The 19,853-nt window shown below is 48.1% G+C and overlaps 3 protein-coding genes across 4 annotated transcripts in view; 1 reads left to right on the forward strand and 2 right to left on the reverse strand.

Moving 5' to 3' along the window:
- Positions 1-12,700, reverse strand: part of LOC118146829 (protein FAM210A-like) — a 51,005-nt gene extending 38,305 nt beyond the window's left edge. The window contains exon 1 of the mRNA XM_035270544.3: positions 6,726-12,700. The gene's annotated coding sequence lies outside the window, so the exon portion shown is untranslated. The remainder of the gene's footprint in view (positions 1-6,725) is intronic.
- LOC118146832 (uncharacterized) overlaps positions 1-19,853 on the forward strand; it is a 63,679-nt gene that overhangs the window by 30,058 nt on the left and 13,768 nt on the right. Inside the window, exons 2-3 of one of the 2 annotated variants that reach the window (XR_004732881.3) lie at positions 1-111; positions 1,377-19,853. The exon at positions 1,377-19,853 is cut by the window's right edge and continues 13,768 nt beyond it. Coding sequence is in view for 1 of the 2 variants with exons in the window: in XM_078347725.1 (XP_078203851.1) it covers positions 6,986-7,444 (459 nt within the window). In the remaining variant the exon portion in view is untranslated. The other variant, XM_078347725.1, reaches the window with a different exon arrangement.
- The window catches only part of IMPA2 (inositol monophosphatase 2), a 55,466-nt gene continuing 47,778 nt past the window's right edge, over positions 12,166-19,853 (reverse strand). The window contains exons 6-8 of the mRNA XM_002757041.4: positions 15,410-15,518; positions 14,565-14,716; positions 12,166-12,707 (exon numbers count right to left, since the gene is read on the reverse strand). Of these exons, the coding sequence (XP_002757087.1) occupies positions 12,592-12,707; positions 14,565-14,716; positions 15,410-15,518 (377 nt within the window). The 3' untranslated portion in view covers positions 12,166-12,591. The remainder of the gene's footprint in view (positions 12,708-14,564; positions 14,717-15,409; positions 15,519-19,853) is intronic.

The raw sequence follows: 19,853 nt of genomic DNA on the forward strand, positions 1-19,853 counted from the left end.
TGTGATGTGCCTGGTCCCCCTTTGCCTTCTGCCATGATTGTAAGCTTCCAGAAGCCTCCCTAAACGACAAGCAAATGCCAGCACCATGCTTCCTGTAAAGCCTGCAGAACTGTGAGTCAATTAAACTTTTTTTATACATTACCCACTCTGAGGTATTTATTTATAGCTAGCAAAAGTGGCCTAATACACCCTGCCTTTAAAAAAAAGTGAAAAGAAATAGCCTGCATAGTGACATGTGCCTGTGGTCCCAACTGCTTGGAGGCTGAGGCAGGAGGATCACTTGAGCCCAGGAGGTTGAGGCTGCAGTGAGCTATGACTGCACCACTCCAGCCTGGGTGACAGAATGAGACCTAGTATTGAGGGAAAAAAATACATGAATAATCATGTTACAGAATGTTGGTAGAAATATGGATGACAAAGGCCATTCTGATGAGGTCTCCTGTGGAAATGAACTTGTTAAGGGACAGTGGAGAAAAGGCAGTCCTTATTACAAAGTGGCAAATAACTTGGCAGAATTGTGCCTGTGTTCTAGTGTTTTGTGGAGGATAGGACTTGTAAGTGATAAAATTGGATATTTAGCTGAGGAGATTTCTAAGCAAAGTGTTGAAGGAGCAATTTGGTTTCTCCTGACTGCTGATAGTAAAATGCAAGAAATGACAAATGAATTGAAGATGGAATTGTTAAGAAACCAAAATTTAAAGATTTAGAAAGTTTTCAGCTTGCCTGTATCACAAAAAATGAGAAAGCATGTATAGAAGAGAAGGCTAAGGGTGTGGTGGACTGGCCATCTGGTAAAATTAGTGTGTGTGTGAACCACAGACCTAATCAGCAACCCCAGCAGAAACACTGCCAGTCTGACATAAAGGGATGGGGTTGGCACAGGATGAAGGAAGGCTATCTTTTTAGATCTTACAGGACTGGATCAGAGAGCTCTTAGGCTGCAAATATGCACTATTCTTCAGATCTCAAAGGTGATTCAGAGATCAGCAGAGCTGCCACTCCCACCACAACCCCATGCACAGGCTCCAAAGGCAAGGCTCCCTCCAGCTTGGATGGAAAGAGTGAGACCAGAGGCCAGCAAAGCCCTGTAGGTGGAACCATCAGCTTGGTTCCTATAAGTGGGTGCTGGCTACTTTGAGCCCCAGGGTGGGGCAGATGCCACCAGGCAGAGCCCCCCGAAGCCACTCCTGCCCAGCAGTCACAGGTGTGTACCCCATGACCAGCAGAGCTGCAGATGTGGGCCCACTGATCCAGTGGGTCCAGAGGGCAGAGCACAGAGCCAAAGAGAAACATTCTTGAACCCTAGGGTTAAATGGAATTTGCAGAGCCTACTTAGTCCTGAGCCTGGCAAGTGTGTTTGTTCTGTCCTTTTTCAGTGGTGATCTCTGATGCACATATGCTCCACCAGATCCTCAGTCAGGCCAGGAAGTATCTGAGCTTGAGTCCCTCTTTTATTTGCTGGAGCTGCAGGTACAGAGCAGCACGGTCTATCTTGCACCCAGCATTGTTCAATCCAAATGTCAGTTGGGACAGGAGGAATAACCCAGAGCCCTGGAAGAAACTGGGTCCCACTGATCAGTACAAGCTCTGCTTAGTGAATATGGATTCCAGCAAACTGAAAACAGAAGGCCCAAACTTCTAGAAGAAATGTTTCACCATAAAGCTATTAAGACTGGAAGACTTTCAGAAGCTATCTGCACAATTTCCCCCTTACCCAGGAAATACTGTTCTTCCAAATGCTTGAAATCACATTGATTATTGTGTTGAGGATTACACTGATTAAAAATATCTGAAAGTTGGGAGGAAATAAGATCTAATGGAATTTACCTTGCCTAGGTTTTGAACTTGCTTGGGTTCCCCCATTCATTCCTTCTTTCCTGTTTCTGCCTTCGGAATGGGAATGTCTATTATATTCCTGTCTCACTGTCAGAGGGGTTTGAACCAGAGTGACTCCATTTTGAATAAAGGCTGGGCAAAATGAGGTTGAGAACTGCTGGACATCATTCCCAGAAAGTTAGGCTTCTTTAATCACAGGAGGTTTATGATTAAGGGAAGAGGTTAATAATATTTACTGAACAGACCCAGGTCTAAACAGATCCATGACTTAAAAGACCCAGGAAATATCTTAAGAACAATTAGTTTAAAAATTGGTTTCTCAGATATAGGTGAAGGGGAGGAAGGCAGCAAATCACACTGCCATGTGTGTACCTATGCAACAATCTTGCATGTTCTTCACATGTACCCCAAAACCTAAAATGCAATTTTAAAAAATTGGTTTATCTTTAAGGATAATATAGATTCTCACGGAAGAGAGTAGTTAGACAAAGATTAGCCATCCTCTTTCACAGCCCTTCTAGTAACTACAGCACATCTGCTTCATGGCTTTTCACTTTGTTATACATAAACAGGCACTGTCACTAAGATGGGCGCATTCCTACTCTTGCTTTTGGGAACACCCTGCTCTGTCTATGGAGTAACCATTCTTTTATTCCTTTAATTTCTTAATAAACTACTGTCACTTTATTCTGTGAACTCATCCAAATTCTTTCTTGCATGAGGTCCAAGAACTCTCTCTTGGAGTCTGGATCAGGACCCCAGGAGCCTTTTCTGATAATAATTCTATTGTATTTTGGAAGTATATAACTTGCTTGGTTTCACAAGATCACAGCTGGAGAATTTTTCCTGGGAATGACTCATACCTTGAGTCTCACCCATAGGTGATTTAGATATTTATCTTTTATTTTCATTTTTTGGAGACAGGGTCTCACTCTGTTGCTCAGGCTGGAGTGCAGTGGCACAATCTTTGCTTACTGTAGCCTTCACCTCCTGGCTCAAGTGATCTGCTCACCTCACCTGGGACTACAGGCCTTATTAAAAACGAGTAGTTTAGATAGTTCCTCTTTAAAGAGTTTCACTTTGTTACAAACAAGGTGTTCTTCCCCAAGAGGTGTTTACTTCCTTGTACTGTCTGTCTTGAAGTCTTATTAACCTGTTCTTTGCCTAAAGTAATCTTGCCTGCCAATCTATCAGCCCCTCCTGCCCTGCTGTGCTCAGGCATGCCCTCCAAGAAATCACTCCCTCCTTCCTTTAACTGCTTTCCCAGCAGAGACACTGATCTTCCTGCCTTCCCACTGTTGTAACCACATTCCTGCACTTTTGAAGTTAGCCAACCAGGTTCAGCTTAGATTGTGCAGTCCAACTCCAGCCAATGGAGGCAGGACACAGTAATGGGACAAGCTGCATTAGAAATAATAAAAACCCCTGCTTTCCTTTGTTCTGGGTGCTTTCCACATTGCTCCATATGCGAGACACACCCTCCTGCAGGAGTAAATTTGCCTTGCTGAGAAAATTTGTGTTTGAGTGCTATTTCTTTTGTGGCACTGAAAATTTATTTCTAACAGGCCTGCACCACTACTTCTGGCTAATTTTTTTAAATGTTTGTAGAGATGGAGTTTTGCCATGTTGTCCAGGCTCATCTGGAACTCCTGAGATTAAATGATTCTCCCATCTCTGCCTCCCTAAGTGCTGAGATTACAGGTGTGAGCCACCATACCCAGCCTAGATGATATTTAGATGAGACTTTGGACTTTAGATTTTAGAGTTGATGCTGGAATGAGTTAAGACTTTTGGGGTTATAGGACTCCCTCCTCCCCCACATCTATATCTCTCTCCATGCATGCACCGAGGGAAGGCCAGATGAGGACAGGGCCAGGAAGAGTGCCCTCACCAAGAACCTGCCCATGCCAGGCCCCTGCAGCTTTCCAGAATGGTGATAAATCAATGTTTGTGGTTTATGTCATCACCTATGGTAATTTGTTTGTTTATTTATTTATTTTTGAAACAGACTCTCACTCTGTTGCCCAGGTGTAGTGCAGTGATGCAATCTCGGCTTACTGTGACCTCTGCCACCTGGGTTCAAGCAATTCTCTGCCTCAGCCTCCCAAGTAGCTGGGATTACAAGTACCTGCCACCACACCCACCTAAATTTTTTATGTTTTTAGTAGAGACAGGGTTTTACCATCTTGGCTGGGCTGGTCTTGAACTCCTGACCTTGTGATCCACCAGCCTGGGCTTCCCAAAGTGCTGAGACTACAGGCATGAGCCACTTCACCCAGCCTGACCCATGGTAATTTGTTAGATCAGCCCAAAGTGACTAAGACACTTCTCCTAGGTCCCAATAGTTATTTGTTTAGGATGAAAGTTCTCTAAAAATCCTTTCAAATGCAAAAGCTTTTCCAAACCAAAGGATCTTTCCAGAGGTACACCTTTTGTAAATATGTAATGTGACTTAAATTACATTTGTAATGTAATTTAATTACATAATGCAACTTAAATTACATAATGCAACTTAACCTCAGGATGTAATGTAAATGTAAATGTGACTTAAAACCAATAAACCTGTTTATGGCTGAACCATGGAAACCCCAGGTGTCCCCATAAAAGGTGCAGAAGCTGCAGCCCCCATGGGCCAGAGTCACCTCCCAAAGATAGCCAGAGAGAAAGAAGCACAGACCCTCGTCACAGGCAGTACAGTGTTTCTGGAAATTTGGGTCTCTGGTCTCCCACAAACATGAGCCACTCCAGTTCCACAAACCTGCTAATCCATATACGAGGCCGGTGATACTGAGGTGGGACTTTCCTACTCAAGGCAATGAGAGGACAGAGAACAGGGGTCCCTTATGGGCTGTGAGAGACCTTATTGAGACAAAGTTCCATGAGAACTGGGACAGTCGGACAGAAAAGTATTGCTCATGCAGCCCCTGCCTGACAGCCAGCCACCTCCAGACCCAGGCCAGGGACCCACACTCCAGCCAGCAGAAAGCCAGAGAGAGAACACTCCCACCAGATCCATGCTATGCTGTTGGGACACAATAAGACAGAAGAATAATTTTGTTGGACTTTTAAGAAATTGGTGACCCACAGCAAAACTGGTCCAAACAGCTGCTGGAATCCAGTGAGAACCGTAAGCTCACCCACATGTGAGGCTGGGTGAAGCTGTAGGCTGCTGGGACCTGTGGCTGTGCTCTTCGCTGTGACCATCCTTCTACAACAAATGACAGAAAAGACAGAGGAGAGCAATGGCTGTCCCTGGGAGGAAAGGACCCAACACATGAGTGCTGAAAACCACGTTCACAAGAGTTACCCAAAGAACGAGCCCTTCCAAAGGTGTTTTTCTACTAAATCATATTTGGATTATTTTGAGCTGAAGGTAATGGAGGATCCACAGATGCCTAAAGAGTTCTCTGTCCTCTCATTTTCTGCCTGAAATCAGATCATAAATGTCTCTTTGTGAAGGTGGCATAAAGTATCTCAAGCAGGTATCCCCCTCACCCCCACCAATGAGAGAGTGACTCTTATCACCAGAGTCAGCACCAAGATGAGTCTCCATAAACCAGCCTTTCTGCGATAGTCTTGTCTTCATCACCTTCCCGAAATTCTCCCCAGTCACTTCCCAGTGCCTTATCTTCCCTCAAGGTCAAACCCTCTTCTTTGTTAAAGTTACCAGCCCCTGAGTCTCACTGCTTCTTTGAATTCCACTTCTTTTCTGTGAATTCCTATGCACATAAAGACTAATAAAAAATGTATACCTTTTCTCTTACAATTTTTTTTCAGTGTAATTTGTGGGTCCCCATTAACTGAACCTAAGATGGTAGAGGAAACATTTTTCCTCACCACCAATACATCTCTCACTTAATCTTTAACCTATGAATAGGTACCAAGATTTCACTGATGAGGAAACTGAGGCACAGATAATGTAAAAATCCTGTCTGAGGTCTCACACAGCTAGTAACCGATGTAGTTGGGACATATTAAATAAAAGGTGATTAGTGTTTGGAAAACTCTGCCCCTACCGCAAAATCTCTCTTTCCCTCCCCCACAAAGAGGCTCCCTTATCTCTCACTTTACATACCGGCCCTAGCCCTCCCGCCGCCCAGCTTCCCGCCCAGCAGTTCAAACTGACCAACAGTTGCCCACCACCTCGGCTTTTGGCTTCCCCACCCCCCAGCCCTTCAGCCCCCTATAAAACAACCCTGCCCCTCTGAGCGGCGCGGCCATTTTTCCTTTTCGTCCCGGCTGGCCTGGCCGGAGGCTCTTTCCTCTCAATAAAGCCTGAACTTAAGGAATTTCCTCTAGCCTGCGGTCCGGTTTTTTCCAAACGAGCTCAGTCTTCCCGCAGAGGGTAGGTCGGACAATTAGCACATTCAGCCAAGTCAAGTTAAATTAAGATTTTTCCTAGCGTTCTGGGAAGATTTTGAAAATAAAGCCATGGCCTCCCATGTTCAAGCAACTTAACCTCAGGATCCTAGGAGAGTAGCTGGAACTACAGGCACGCGCCACCACGCCCAGCTAATTTTTGTAGTTTTAGTAGAGACGGCGGTTTCACAATGTTCACCAGGCTGGTCTTGAACTCCTGACTTCAGCTGATCTGCCTGCCTCTGCCTCCCAAAGTGTTGGGATTACAGGTGTGAGCCACCGTGCCCGGCCTATCATTGCATTATTTAAGCATCTTTTTATTTTGATAAAATGTAAATGTGTCAAACCCTGATGCATTCAATAACTCCGCCCCTGAATCCTGTTCCAATTAATAAAATAAATCCTCTTCTCAAAAACTTGATTAAACTCCGGATGAACTAGTTTTCTACTTTTCTTATCAGGCTTAAATTTTTACTGCATATCCCCACTTTAACCATGGCCCGAGTTGGTTTTTTTGGTTATGCACTTACAGTGCGTCACAATGCAGGGAATAACGGCATGTGCTCTGTCACAGCCTCTGCTGTCCTGCGCCCCTGCCGTCACGGATACAGCCGAGCCCCACGGTTAAGTTCCACCCAGAACAGGGACAAACGACCTCGCCAAGGGCACAGGACGAGCCCCAGCCCAAATCTTTTCGGAGGGCGCCGCCGGGATGGGGTCGGGGGGCCGTCTGCGGCGTCCCGCGCCGCGCAGTTAGCACAGACAGCAGGGGGCGCGCTGCCCTTGGCAAATGAAGCGCCCTAGGCCCGGCGCCCAGCGACCACCTGCGCGGCGTGGGGCGGGTACCGGGTTGAGGCGGCGCGGAGTCGTGGATTGCGGAGACAACCCCCAGCGATGGCTTGTCCCAGCGAGGCTGCTTCGGCCAGGGCCCGGTGAGGCTGTTCCCGTTGTGCTGTCATCTCGCAGTCCAGAGCTCCCTGACAGTGAGGAGAAAGCCCTGGCTCCCAGGGTGGGTCCACTTGGTCCCGTGAACGTGGCCGTCACCCCCGTCAGTGACCGGGTCAGAGAGCGCGGGTCGCCGGAGCGCAGTGGGGGCGCTCAGGGACTGCGCGGGGCACTGCGTCGTCCCCGACAGCGGCGCCAATCCGCGGCGCCCCAGCCCCTCTATCCAGCCCCAGCCCTGCCTGCTCCTGGCCGCGGGGACTCAGGATGGGCGGCTTGGGGTCGACCGGGGGCCTTGGAGACGTGAACGAGGTGATAGGGACGCTGGGGCCACCTGCCTCTAGCACCGCGGTGACCGAGTGCCCTCGTGATTTGAAGAAGAGGGAGACAGAGTCGGAGCCCAAAGCATCTAAAGACCGCGCTCGTGGATCGAAGCCACAGGGAGGAGATGATGAGGCGGCACTCGTGTCTAAAAGAGCCTTCCTTCTACGCTTGCGAGGACGCGCCTTGCAGCGGTCCACCCGGAAGCTGCAGTACAGAACCCAGTCCCCCTAATTCCTCTTCCTCAGGAGCCCTTACAGCGTCCACACAGCAGGCAGCTGGGGAGGGAGGAGCCAACTCATACCGCCACGTGTGGAGGCCGCCCAGTCTGGAAGCCTCATTCCAAGCAGGAACCAGTCTCTCCAGGAGTTACCACACCCAAGGAAGCCCATAGAATAGCTCCCTTCCATTACTTAGTGATGGCTCCTCCCAAATCAGCTTCCCCTGCCAGGCAGAAGCTGTTTCACCATAGGCACTATTGCCTAGTAGGCGGCTGGCACATTCCACCTTCCCCTTATGCCAGGAAGGCAGGTAGGAGGCCAACTGCATTCAGTTCAAATAATGCAAAAAGGGAAACATTGTTAAAATTTTGCACATGAATATTGATTTTATTAAAATCTAGAGATTTTTTTTTTTTTTTGAGATGGAGTTTCACTCTTGTGGCCCGGACCAGAGTGCAGTGGGGTGATCTTGGCTCACTGCAACCTCCACCTCCTGGGTCAAGCAATTCTCCTGCCTCAGCCTCCCAAGTAGCTGGGATTACAGGTGTGTGCCCCCACGTCAGGCTGGTCTCGAACTGCTGACCTCAGGTGACCACCTTGGCCTCCCAAAGTGCTGAAATTACAGGCGTGAGCCACCGTGCCTGGCCTAAAATCTGGAGATATCAAACCTAATTGTATCTATATTCCCTTCTTTTACAAACTGGAAAAAAGAAACCAAAAAAAAAAAGTTTACAGAACATGAAACCAGACATATTTCAATGGCAATACATGTTAAGGGCTTTAATTCAATTCCTGCTGTTGAAACCCAAAAACAAAAGCTTCGTGAAAGCTGCTGCTAACAAAATGGAGCCGCTTGTATCAAACTCCAGCAAAATGGATTGGGGCGAAGGCCATGAAGAAGCCCTCACACCCACATGCCTGAAACAGGACTTATCCCAAGACATTCCTGCAGGTAGACCAGCATCAGGATTTATTGCAAGGACTTCTCAAGGAAGCGGTATTCCAGATCCACCACCAGCATGCCACACTGACCTGGCAACAGCTGCCTCCACCGACACACAGAGCCAATTCCTGCAGTGAGCTCTGTCACCTAGGAGGCTTGTTTCAAAGCAGCTCGTGTGCACATCTATTTGTCTTTAAAAGATTCTTCTTTGGCTGGGTGCGGTGGCTTATGCCTGTAATCCCAGCATTTTGGGAGGCCATGGTGAGTAGATAGTTTGAGGTCAGGAGTTTGAAACCAGCCTGATCAACATGACAAAATCCATCTTTACTAAAAATACAAAAATTAGCCAGGCACGAGAATCACTTGAACCCAGGAGGCGGAGGTTGCAGTGAGCCGGGAGCACACCAACTGCACTCCAGCTTGGGTGACAGAGCAAGACTCCGTCTCAAAAAAAGAAAAATATTCTTCTTTGCCGTGACATCCCTGGTTGTACCCTGATCCATCATCATAGCACACATCCCGAACTGCAATCCCTTGCCTAGTCCAAAACGAGCCCATTTATTCTGGAGATCCCTATCTGAGCTTTTTAGGCTGATGCCTGTACACTTGCTACATGTGGTAACTCTCAGTTACTAATATCTCAGAAAAACTCTTCTCCAAGCCAAGGAGGCTAGCAGACTTGGCTCTCTATGCCCAGGCAGGCTTGCCACGTGGGAGAGGCTGGGAGCTACCACCCTGTCAAAGGCAGAGGCCTTGGGACAACATGGTGGCATTCCAGACTTACAGGTGGGGAACCAATAACTTCACAGTACGGAAACTTCCAGTGGGCAGCAGTTGCAGGCCATTCTGACCCTTTCTGAGATGGCTTTTGGGGAACGTGGTCCAGGTGGTGAATTCAGGTCTGAGGACTGAGGCCATTCTTGGGCAGGGGCAGGAGATGGAGGATCCCCAGCCATCTGGACCTAAGCAGTGGATATAAGGTGGCACACCATCCAACCTGAGCAACTCATGTCCCTGCACACTGGCTTCTTCCCTCAAGGTTGGCAGAGGATTCCCTGTCCAATGCCATAACTTTTCTAGTGTTGGATGTACTAGACATGCCTACACTCTACCACAAGCTAGTGGCTGGTGGGACCTGGAGGTCAGAAGGTTGGGCCACATGATTCCTAAGGGACACCCCCTTCTGATATTCCATTATTCAGTACAAGAAGCCCACAGGGAACTGCCAAAGCCCTTCAAATTATTTTCTGCATAGACATATCAGATCATTCTACTGAAGGGCAACCCTTGTGGCATGACTGACAACCATGACATTCTCACTGAATGAGCTACACCTGCCACCTGAGGGCTTCTTCTCTCACTTGACGATGGTTAGAACCGGCTCTCCAGTAGAAGGACTGACACAGTATCACAAGTATCCTCCCTGTGTTTCCAGCACAAAGTTTAGACTGCTCCGTGTGGTGCCCAAGGCCTTGAGTTGGCCCATGTGTTCTTTGATTTTTGGTGTTTGTTTTTTTTTTTTTGAGACAGATTTTTGCTCTTGTTGCCCATGCTGGAGTGCAGTGGCACGATCTCAACTCACCACAACCTCCGCCTCTTGGGTTCAAGTGATTCTCTTGCCTCAACCTCCAAGTAGCTGAGATCACAGGCATGTTTTGTATTTTTAGTAGAGACAGAGTTTCTCCATGTTGGTCAGGCTGGTCTCGAACTCCCAACCTCAGGTAATCTATCCACCTCGGCCTCTTGAGATTACAGGCATGAGTCACCTTGCCCAGCGGCCCATGTGTTTAAGCGTCACCTCCCCAAACCTCCAAGCAGCAAGATGCCTCCTGCAGCCATGCAGAACCAAATGTGTTTACCCCACTGCAGCCCTCGCCATTTCTCTCTGCCTCCACCTGAACGTCCTGTCCAGATCCTTTTCCCCTCCCCACTCACATCTCCAGTTGGCCTGTTCGGTGCTGTCATGTGGATGCTGCCAGCCTGCAGAGTCCAGGGGGTTCCTGGTGGGCAGGGCTCCTGTTTACCCATGTGTCTGCTAAGATGGAACACGTGACTAGTCACAAACTGAAACCTCTGCTCCAGGAGGCCCTCATGAGATGCCACACTCTAGGAAGCTGTGTGGCTACTTCTTGCTTAGGAACTTGGGTGCTGGAGTCACCCCTTAGGATCTTCCCATTTCCAGAGGCCAGCAGCATTGTTCCCCTCTTCCTCCAACTTCAGGTTCAGATTTAGGCCTCTGTCTAGTCCGGCTTAGTGATGTTGGCCCTGCCCCACAGGTTCCGCACTCCTGGCTTTGAAGCTGGACTTCCAGATTTTTGCAATAGTCCCTTCTTTTCATCCTCCAGGTCTTCATCTTCCATCTGTGTCACCTGTCTCACACTCACTGCTTTTTGGTTTTTTTTTCCTGAGACAGGGTCTCACTCTATCACTCAGGCTGGAGGGCAGTGATGCAATCTTGATTCAAGGCAACCCCCGCCTCCTGGGTTCAAGCCATTCTCCCTCCTCAGCCACCTAAGTGGCTGGGATTACAGGTGCACACCACCATGCCTGGCTATTTTTTTTTTCATTTTTCTTTTTGAGACAGTTTCCTTCTGTCACCCAGGCTGGAGTGCAGCGGTCTGATCTCAGCTGACTGCAACCTCCACCTCCTGGGTTCAAGTGATTCTCGGGCCTCAAGCCTCCCAACTAGCTGGAATTAGAGGCACGTGCCATCATATCCAGCTAATTTTTATATTTTTAGTAGAGATAGGGTTTCATCATGTCATCCAGGGTGGTCTCAAACTCCTGGCCTCAAGTGATCCACCTGCCTCAGCCTCCCAAAGTGCTGGGATAATAGGCGTGGGCCACCACAACTGGCCAAGCCTTTTTCAACTCTTAAACTTCAGAAAAGATATCTGGCCAACCAGTTAATATCCTCATTAGAATTATTCTTACATACGATTCTGCCTCCTAAAGAGAAACAAGTAAGGCCCAGTTTCTCCTCTTTAAACTGATCACAGATTGGTCAGTTATGGTGATTCAATCTCAACATTTTGGAAGGCTGAATTTCGAGAATCACTTGAGCCCAGGAGTTTGAGACCAGCCTGGGCAATACAGTGAGACCACATCTCTACCAAGAAATTTTTAAAAATTAGCCTGGCATGGTGGTGAGTGCCTGTGGTCCCAACTCAGGAGGCTGAGGCAGGAGGATCACTTAAGTTCTGAGGTCAAGGCTACAGTGAGCTGTGATCACACCACTGCACTCCAAGCTGGGAGACAGAGCAAGACACCAACTCAAACAAAAACAAAAAAACTGATCACAGAAACAACAGCTTTCAGAGGTTAGTTTACTTTTGTCTGTCCTGTGTCTTGGGTTCTGAGCATCACATCATAATCACTGGGGTCGCCTTCAGGGAGCTCATAGAGGCAGTAATCGGCACACAGTAGGCTTTGGGTTTCATTCGCACAGCTTCCTGAGAGCCATAGATCCACAGCAGTGGATGAGGGCCACGGTGTTGTTTGGGAAGCAGACGACACACTTATAGAGGAAACAGATACACAGAGTGCCATTATTTTGATTTATTGCATTCTGAAGTACCCCGGGTGGAAGGGCCTGAGAACAGTCTGCTTTATCAGCAGTCCTAAAGCCTTATTACCTGAGATTTATATTCTGAGGGGGAAAAGAATCAAGATTGGATTATCAATACATATTTCACAGGAGATTTGCGTTTTGACCCTGACAGAAGAACGCGTACTAACCTGAAAAAGGCTACATGAGATTAAAAAAAGAAACAGCTAAACACCAAAAATCCTGGTGAGAGAGACATGGATTTAAAAGGCCAGCCACTCACTGTAGCGTGACAGCTCCCTCTGGGGTAGCCAGGAGCAGAGCATGAGCCACTGGCATGGAGCATGGGCCACCAGGGCCACCTCCCCAGGAGCCCACAGCAGCCTAGGGAGGCCTTGGGAGCAGCTTTGCCTCCACTGCGGTCACTTCTCATCGTCCCGCCCATAGTTAATCGTCTGTAAGGCCTGAGCTATGAGCATCGCCATCTCCCGGGTGCTGGCAGCAACCACTCTGCAAGCCATGAGGTCGAGGGGTCCACCTGGGGACAGAGAGGGAGAGAGCCAGGCACCTGGGTTACCAGAGAGGGCTGAACAATATTGTATAACAACTTACCCACATGCATACAGCAAAGGAAATGGCACATGGAACTATGCCCAAGCCCCAACTCTGGTGGTCTAGGAGTGAATCCGACAAAGAATAGAGGGATGGAGCCTCTCTCCGCCCCACCCCAGTGTGAAGGCAGTCATGGCTGCACAGTACAGAGTGCAGCTCTGAAGCTGCCACTGCCTTACAAGTGGAGAACATAAAGTCCTAAGAAATGCAAGTGATGGGCTAGACCAGAACAGAGGAGCTACCCTTCTCAAGCTTGACTATGCAGAGGGGTCAGCCAGGGCTTGTGAAACAAAGGCTCTGCCTCAACAGGTCTGGGTGGGGCCAAAGCTGCCTGCCCACAGGTTCCTGGCAGTGCACTGCTGCTGTGGGGCCCACAGTCTAAGCACCTGGGGCAAGACAGTAAAGCCCTGAATCTTCCCGGGGGATATGAAACAGGTCTGACTGCATGGATAGAGACCCTTTTTCACATACATGAGCCTTCAGGTGCTCTAGTGGTAAAATTCAGAGTGATGGGACCTTTAAAATGTGGAATGGGGCTGGGTGCAGTGGCTCATGCCTGTAATCCCAGCACTGTGGGAGGCTAAGGTGCACGAATCATGAAGTCAGGAGTTTGAGACCAGTCTGGCTAACATGATGAAAGCCCTTCTCTACTAAAAATACAAAAAATTAGCTGGGCAGTTGTGGCATGTTCCTGTAATCCCAGCTACTCAGGTGGCAGAGGCAGAAGAATCTCTTGAACCTGGGAGGCAGAAGTTGCGGTGAGCCGAGATCACACCACTGCACTCCAGCCTGGGTGACAGAGCGAGACTCCATCTCAAAAACATGCATACATACATACATACATACATACACACACACATACATGTGGAATGGGCCTGCCTAGTCCTGCTGCTGATGGCTGATACCTCTTCATTTTTATACCCTATGGATAGCTAAGTCAATCCTTTCGAAAGGACAAACAGGAAACAAGTAGAAATCAAATTACCAAAGATCTGCCGTCCATGCCCAATAGATAAAAGTGAGCCACAGTGTTTCTGCAAAAAGCTGGGAGAGAATGGGATCTGATAGATTCACCTGGCTTATCTGCCTGAAGCTATGTGGATGCAGCAGGCAGCACAGAGTTAAGGGCTCACTTATGCTCCCAGGAGCTCAGTCACTGGGCCTCAAGCGACCCTGAAGCAGAAGGAACAGTCATCTTCCAGAATCATTCTGCAAAACCCTTCTGGACACTCATGCCTTGTGCTCATGCTGACCCAACACCAAGCTATGGGGCCTTGCAGAAGAAGCTAACCTCAGAAATTTGGGGACCGTGATACCTGCTCTGCCCACCTCACTGGATTCTTGTGGGAGGCCTTAGAAAACTTTCACTGGCCCAAACTCCATGGCTCAGGCCTGTAACCCCAACACTTTGGGAAGCCGAGGCAGGCAGATCACCTGAGGTCAGGAGTTCGAGACCAGCCTGGCCAACATGGTGAAGCCTCGACTTTACCAAAAATTAGCCAGGTGTGGTGGCACGCATCTGTAATCCCAGCTACTTAGGAGGCTGAGGCAGGACAACTGCTTGAACCGGGGAGGTGGACAGCTTTATTGAGCTGAGATCACACCACTGCACTCCAGCCTAGGCAACAGCAAGACTCTGTCTCAAAAAAAAAAACAAAAACGAAAAACCCAAAACTCTGGGGAAGGTGGGAAATTTAGTAAGTGGGGACCTCAGGAAGTGGCCCACCCACAGTGTCTCTCTGTCTAGTTTCTGCTGCTGCATCCCGAGGACAGGATAGCTCACCCGAAGTGTCTATCACGATGCCACCTGCTTCTCTGATGATGACTGTGGCAGCCGCCAGGTCCCAGCAGTGCAGGCCAAACTGGTAATAGGCATCCGCAGCCCCTGAGGCCAGGTGGCAGAGGGCCAATGTGGAGCTTCCGATCACTCGGACCCTGGGGGGAGAGAGGGAAGAACAGATGCAGGCGGGAGGAGAGCTTTTGCTATGGTTTGCAAGCTGACTTCAGCCATGTACCAGGGCTGAACATGTTCCCTAGTGAAAAATGAGGCATTGCTCTTCCACCAAAGCTCTGGAAGCAGAATGTAGGGCCTGGAACCGCCGACAAACAGGACTCTGCCAGACACAAATGTTCTGTGCCATGACAGCTCCCAGCCAACCTGGCTACTGAGCACCTGAGATGCAGCAACCAGAGAACTGAATCCTTCCTCTACTGAACATGACATTAAGTGTCAGTGGCCTCACACAGCTAGGGGTCACAGCACAGCCCTACTGGGAAGGCGAGCGACAAAGAGGATTCAGTGGGCTTTGATAAACCTGTCTGATGCCAGGTCCACTTGGGAAAGACTTTAAGTACTTGCACGATTCACTGGTTGAGCTGCATGAGGTCAGTTCCATGGATTCTGATGAGAAGGGAAACAGGTACCCACCAATCTTCAGAGGCCTGGCTATTTAGGAGCATCTACTGCCGGCAGGTACCTTAGGGGGCTTGCCTGAGCCTGGTGTTCATGTGCCCCTCCCACTTCTTCCACACCAGGCTTCCTCCTCAAATCCCGCAGGAGTTTTAGCAAGCCCACATTCCGTTCTTCCTCCTCTGGCTGCAGGGTGTTCCCCAAACTGAACATCGTACCCATGTGCCTTGGCGTGCAGCAGCCGCTCCATGTTACTCAGGAACAGCTTCAGGGTCGCAGGGTCACGCTTGGGGCCAATTTCTGTTAGAACCAAGGCCTTTGAGAGATCTGTAAAAATATATATATATATTTCCTGTCACCAGAAAAATCAAGTCTTAGTTCTAAGGAGTGCAGACTTCAAATGTGAGCCTTTCTTTCTCATAGTAAGAATCATCTTTCTAGTGGTTCATGCCAAATGCTTTTCTGATAGCTATGTTGAAAAGTAAGGATGGGCCCAGCACAGTAGATCATGCCTGTAATCCTAGCACTTTGGGAGGCTAAGGAAGGAGGATCACCTAAAGCCATGAGTTCCAGACCAGCCTGGGCAAGATGGTGAGACTCCATCTCTACCAAAAAAATTAAAAATAGCTAGGCATGGTGGCACACGCCTGTAGTTGCAGCTAATGAGGAGGCTGAGGTGGGAGGATTGCTTGAGCCCAGTAGTTCTAGGCTGCTGTGAGTCATGATTGCACCACTGCATTCCAACCTGGCAGGGACAGAGCATGGCCCTGTTTGTTAAATTAAAAAAAAAAGGGGGGGGGGACAAAAAATCACCATCGTTCAATCAAAAAGAAGAACAAAATGACTCCAAACTGGGAATACTCAATGTTCAGACAGGAAAAATACCTCATCAATCACCTAACTGCTGCGATCACTAAGATGGAACTATCATTTTCTTGGAGAAAACAACTTTTAAGTAATGCTGCTTTGGAAAGGGAGGCTGCAGGAATGAGCTCTCTGGATGCAGGGGGGCTTACGCCTGGAATTCATGGCCTGCCATTTATGTAACAGCAGATGAGGCTGCCAGGGCCGGCAAGGCTGACTCAGGGCGGGACGTGACTGGGATTCTGCTCCTATCCCTGACTGACTGCTGGGGATCCGAGCAGTTTGTGCTGGCAGTGCCACACACCCAAACACAGCTAAACCCTGGTCATGTCCCATCAGGCCTCAATGCTCAGGCAGGACGTAGCCAAACCAGGTGTGCTAAAGGACAAAAAAAAAGTCACTCTGCAAGTCGGGAGTAAACAGCTTCTATCACATTACTACACTATGAGCCCAGTTCTGTGTCACCACTTCCAAATCCTCCTCTCACTCAGGAAGTCTATCAGCCAGAATCCAAGTCCAAGTGCCCTTTTCTTCTATGGGAGCTCTCATTTTACACCTTAAAAATACTTTCTGCAAAACACCTGGCTCCATACCAAACCAACCTGCTCTCAGGAGGTCTAGATCGATCATTGCTAGCCACGCCCAGCACTGAAGCTGAGCTTGACGCACTCCTGGCCTGGGACTGGGCAACAGGCCCTCCACAGCTGCCACCCACAGCTTGGACAAGGGGCGGCTGCTCCAGGTGCTCCCTAATCCATGCAGGATCTGCAGACAGGCTCCAGCTAACCCCTCCATCCCTTATCCTCTCCAAACCCCGCCCTCACCTGGCCACAAACAGAGATGGTGTTTTTTCCAGAGGGTAGAAAAAAGGCTTCTATTGAAGAAAAAGACATCAGCAGGCCAAGGCTGAGTGGGTACTCATTAAACAGTTACTGAATGAATGAGTGTGTTCTTTCAAATGCCAGCACTCAAGAAGGTAGGATTAGAGTCTTTGTTTTGGTTTGGTTCATTAAATTACTAGGATTTTAGCTTATGGGAGAAATGTTGTCAGTAGAATTTTGTTGGCTAATCTAAGAATCTAGTATATACAATACTGATTTGGGGCAAATAATACTGAATTACAAATATTTTAGTTAAAAATGATCTTTTGGGCTGGCCAAACAAAAGGTGGCTCATACCTATAATCCCAGCACTTTGGGAGGCTGAGGCGGGTAGATCACCTGAAGTCAAGTGTTCAAGACCAGACTGACCAACATAGAGAAACCCCATCTCTACTAAAAATACAAAATTAGCCAGGCATGGTGGCGCACACCTGTAATCCTAGCTACTCGAGAGGCTGTGGCAGGAGAATCACTTGAACCTGGTTAACAGAGGATGCAGTGAGGCAAGATCACACCATTGCACTCCAGCCTGGATGACAGAGGGAGACTTTGTCTCAAAACAACAACAATAATGAGACACCTCTACACATCTGTTAGAATGGACAAACAACACTAACTACAACAAGCACTGCCAAGGATGCGGACCAATGGGAACTCTCATCCATGGCTGGTGGAAATGCAAAACTTCAGAGGATAACTTGGCAGTTTCTTACAAATCTAAACATACTCTTACGTACCACCCAGCAATCGTGCTCCTTGTTCACCCAAGGAGTGGAAACCATGTTTTCACATAAAAACTTTCACACCAGTGTTGAGAGCAGGTTTATTCATAACTGTCAACACTTAAAAGCAACCAGGATGTCCTTTAGTAGGTGAATAAACAAACTGTGGTACATCCAGGCAACAGAATATTGTCCAGCACTTAAAGGAAATGAGCTACCAAGGCATGAAAAGATATGGAGGAACCTTAAATGCATATTGTTGGGTGAAAGAGCCCAATCTGAGAAGCTACACACCATATGATTCCAACTCTGTGACATTCTGGAAAAGGCAAAACGATGGAAGCAGTCAAAAGATCAGTGGCTACCATGGGCAGGCGGGAGGGATGAATACATGGAGCATGGAGGGTTTTTAGGGTAGCAAAACTATTCCATATGATACTGTAATGGTAGATTCATTACAACACCAACAGCAAAGCCTAATGCAAACTGTGAACTTTGAGTGATGATTATGTGTCTGATTTTAACAAATGCACCATTCTGCAGGGGATATTCATTAATGGGGAGTCTCTATGTGTATGGAGACAGGAGGTGTATGGGAACTCTCTGCAGCTTCTGGTCAATTTTGCTGAAAACCTAAAAAACAGAAAGAAGGAGGGAGGAAGGGCAGGGAGAGAGGGAAGAGGGCAAGGAGAGGGAGAAGAGGAAGGGATGAAAATGAAAGGGAAGGAGAAAAGAAAAAAATGGGATGGCTTGCATATTACTTTAGGCAGGAAATAAGGAAGAATGAATTGTCCCAGAGGAGGCCACAGGGGACAAGAAAGTGCAGTGGCAATGATATCCTGTCTAATCCTGCCCTATTTCTAATTTACTCATCTAACTTCAAATCTTTCACATGTGCATACACATACCCAAACACAGTGCTTTTTTTCTCTTTTTTTTTTAAGACAGATTCTCACTCCATCACCCAGGCCGGAGTGCAGTGGTGCCACCTCAGCTCACTGCAACCTCTGCCTCCTGGGTTCAAGCAGTTCTCTCTCAGCCTCCCAAGTAGCTAGGATTACAGGCATCCACCACCATGCCTGGCTAACTTTTGTATTTTTAGTAGACACAGGGTTTCACCATACTGGTCAGGCTGGCCTCAAACACCTGACCTCAGATGATCAACCCACCTTGCAGTGCTTCTTAAAAACATTTTTATAGGTTATTCTGTTGCTTGCTCTTTCAATATAAAAACATCTCATATACATCTTTTGCCATCAGTCCCTTAACTCTTTACAGCTGCACTCTATTCCATCCAGTGCAACAACTGCAATTTATGTCAACATTCCCCTGAAGATGAACATTTTCCATTTTTATTATAAACAGTGCGGTCATAAGTATCTTTTCTATAGAGGTATATACAGTCATACTGATTTTTTTCAAGAGAGATTAACACAGTGGGATTTCTGAGTCAAAGTGTGTGTATATTTTAGGTTTTGATATAATTTTCCAAATTGCCCTCTGGGGAAGCTGAATCAATTGCACATAGGCACCCCACCCCTCTGGGGTATGAGGGATCCTGTGCTATTTTCAAGTCCCTAACAGACAGGCTCAGTCCAGAGATACACTCTATGAGTGAGTTTCTCTGAGTGGTAAAATCAAGACAGTGAAATCATAACACACAGGGTGTTTCCTGGCACTAGTGTTATTGACCCTGGGAAGAGATGAAGGAAGACACTGAAGATTTCCACCCTGGAACTAGGAGGTGAACAGTCAATTTCCACTGGGAGGTAAGCACTTACTCTTAGAGGCCTCACCCAGTCTCCCCACACCTGAGGGCAGAGATGAGCACAGGGTGGGCGAACAGAGGAAAGTCCCCTGGTGCCAGCCTAGACAGGCAGGCACTCCCCATGCCAGGGTTGGTGCCGGAAGGGCAGGGATCTTCCAACCAAGTGCCCCAGGGTATTTCACAATGGGAAGTTAATTCGTGTGTAGGAAACAGCAATTTTTTACTTGTTCACACGGTGACTAGGCCCTCAGTCTTCCCAACAGGCCTGTGTGAGCACTTCCCAACCTCCCTGCCACTGCCCCTGTGCAATAGATGAGGAACCCAAGCTTGGAGAAGTGACATGAGCTGCTCAGGCCACGGAGCTCTTACATGGTGGGGACAGACTTGTCTGTTGATTTTTGTGAAGGCAGGAGTTTATTCCATACTT

This window comes from Callithrix jacchus, chromosome 13 (genome assembly GCF_049354715.1).
Source record: "Callithrix jacchus isolate 240 chromosome 13, calJac240_pri, whole genome shotgun sequence".
Taxonomy (NCBI): domain Eukaryota; kingdom Metazoa; phylum Chordata; class Mammalia; order Primates; family Cebidae; genus Callithrix; species Callithrix jacchus.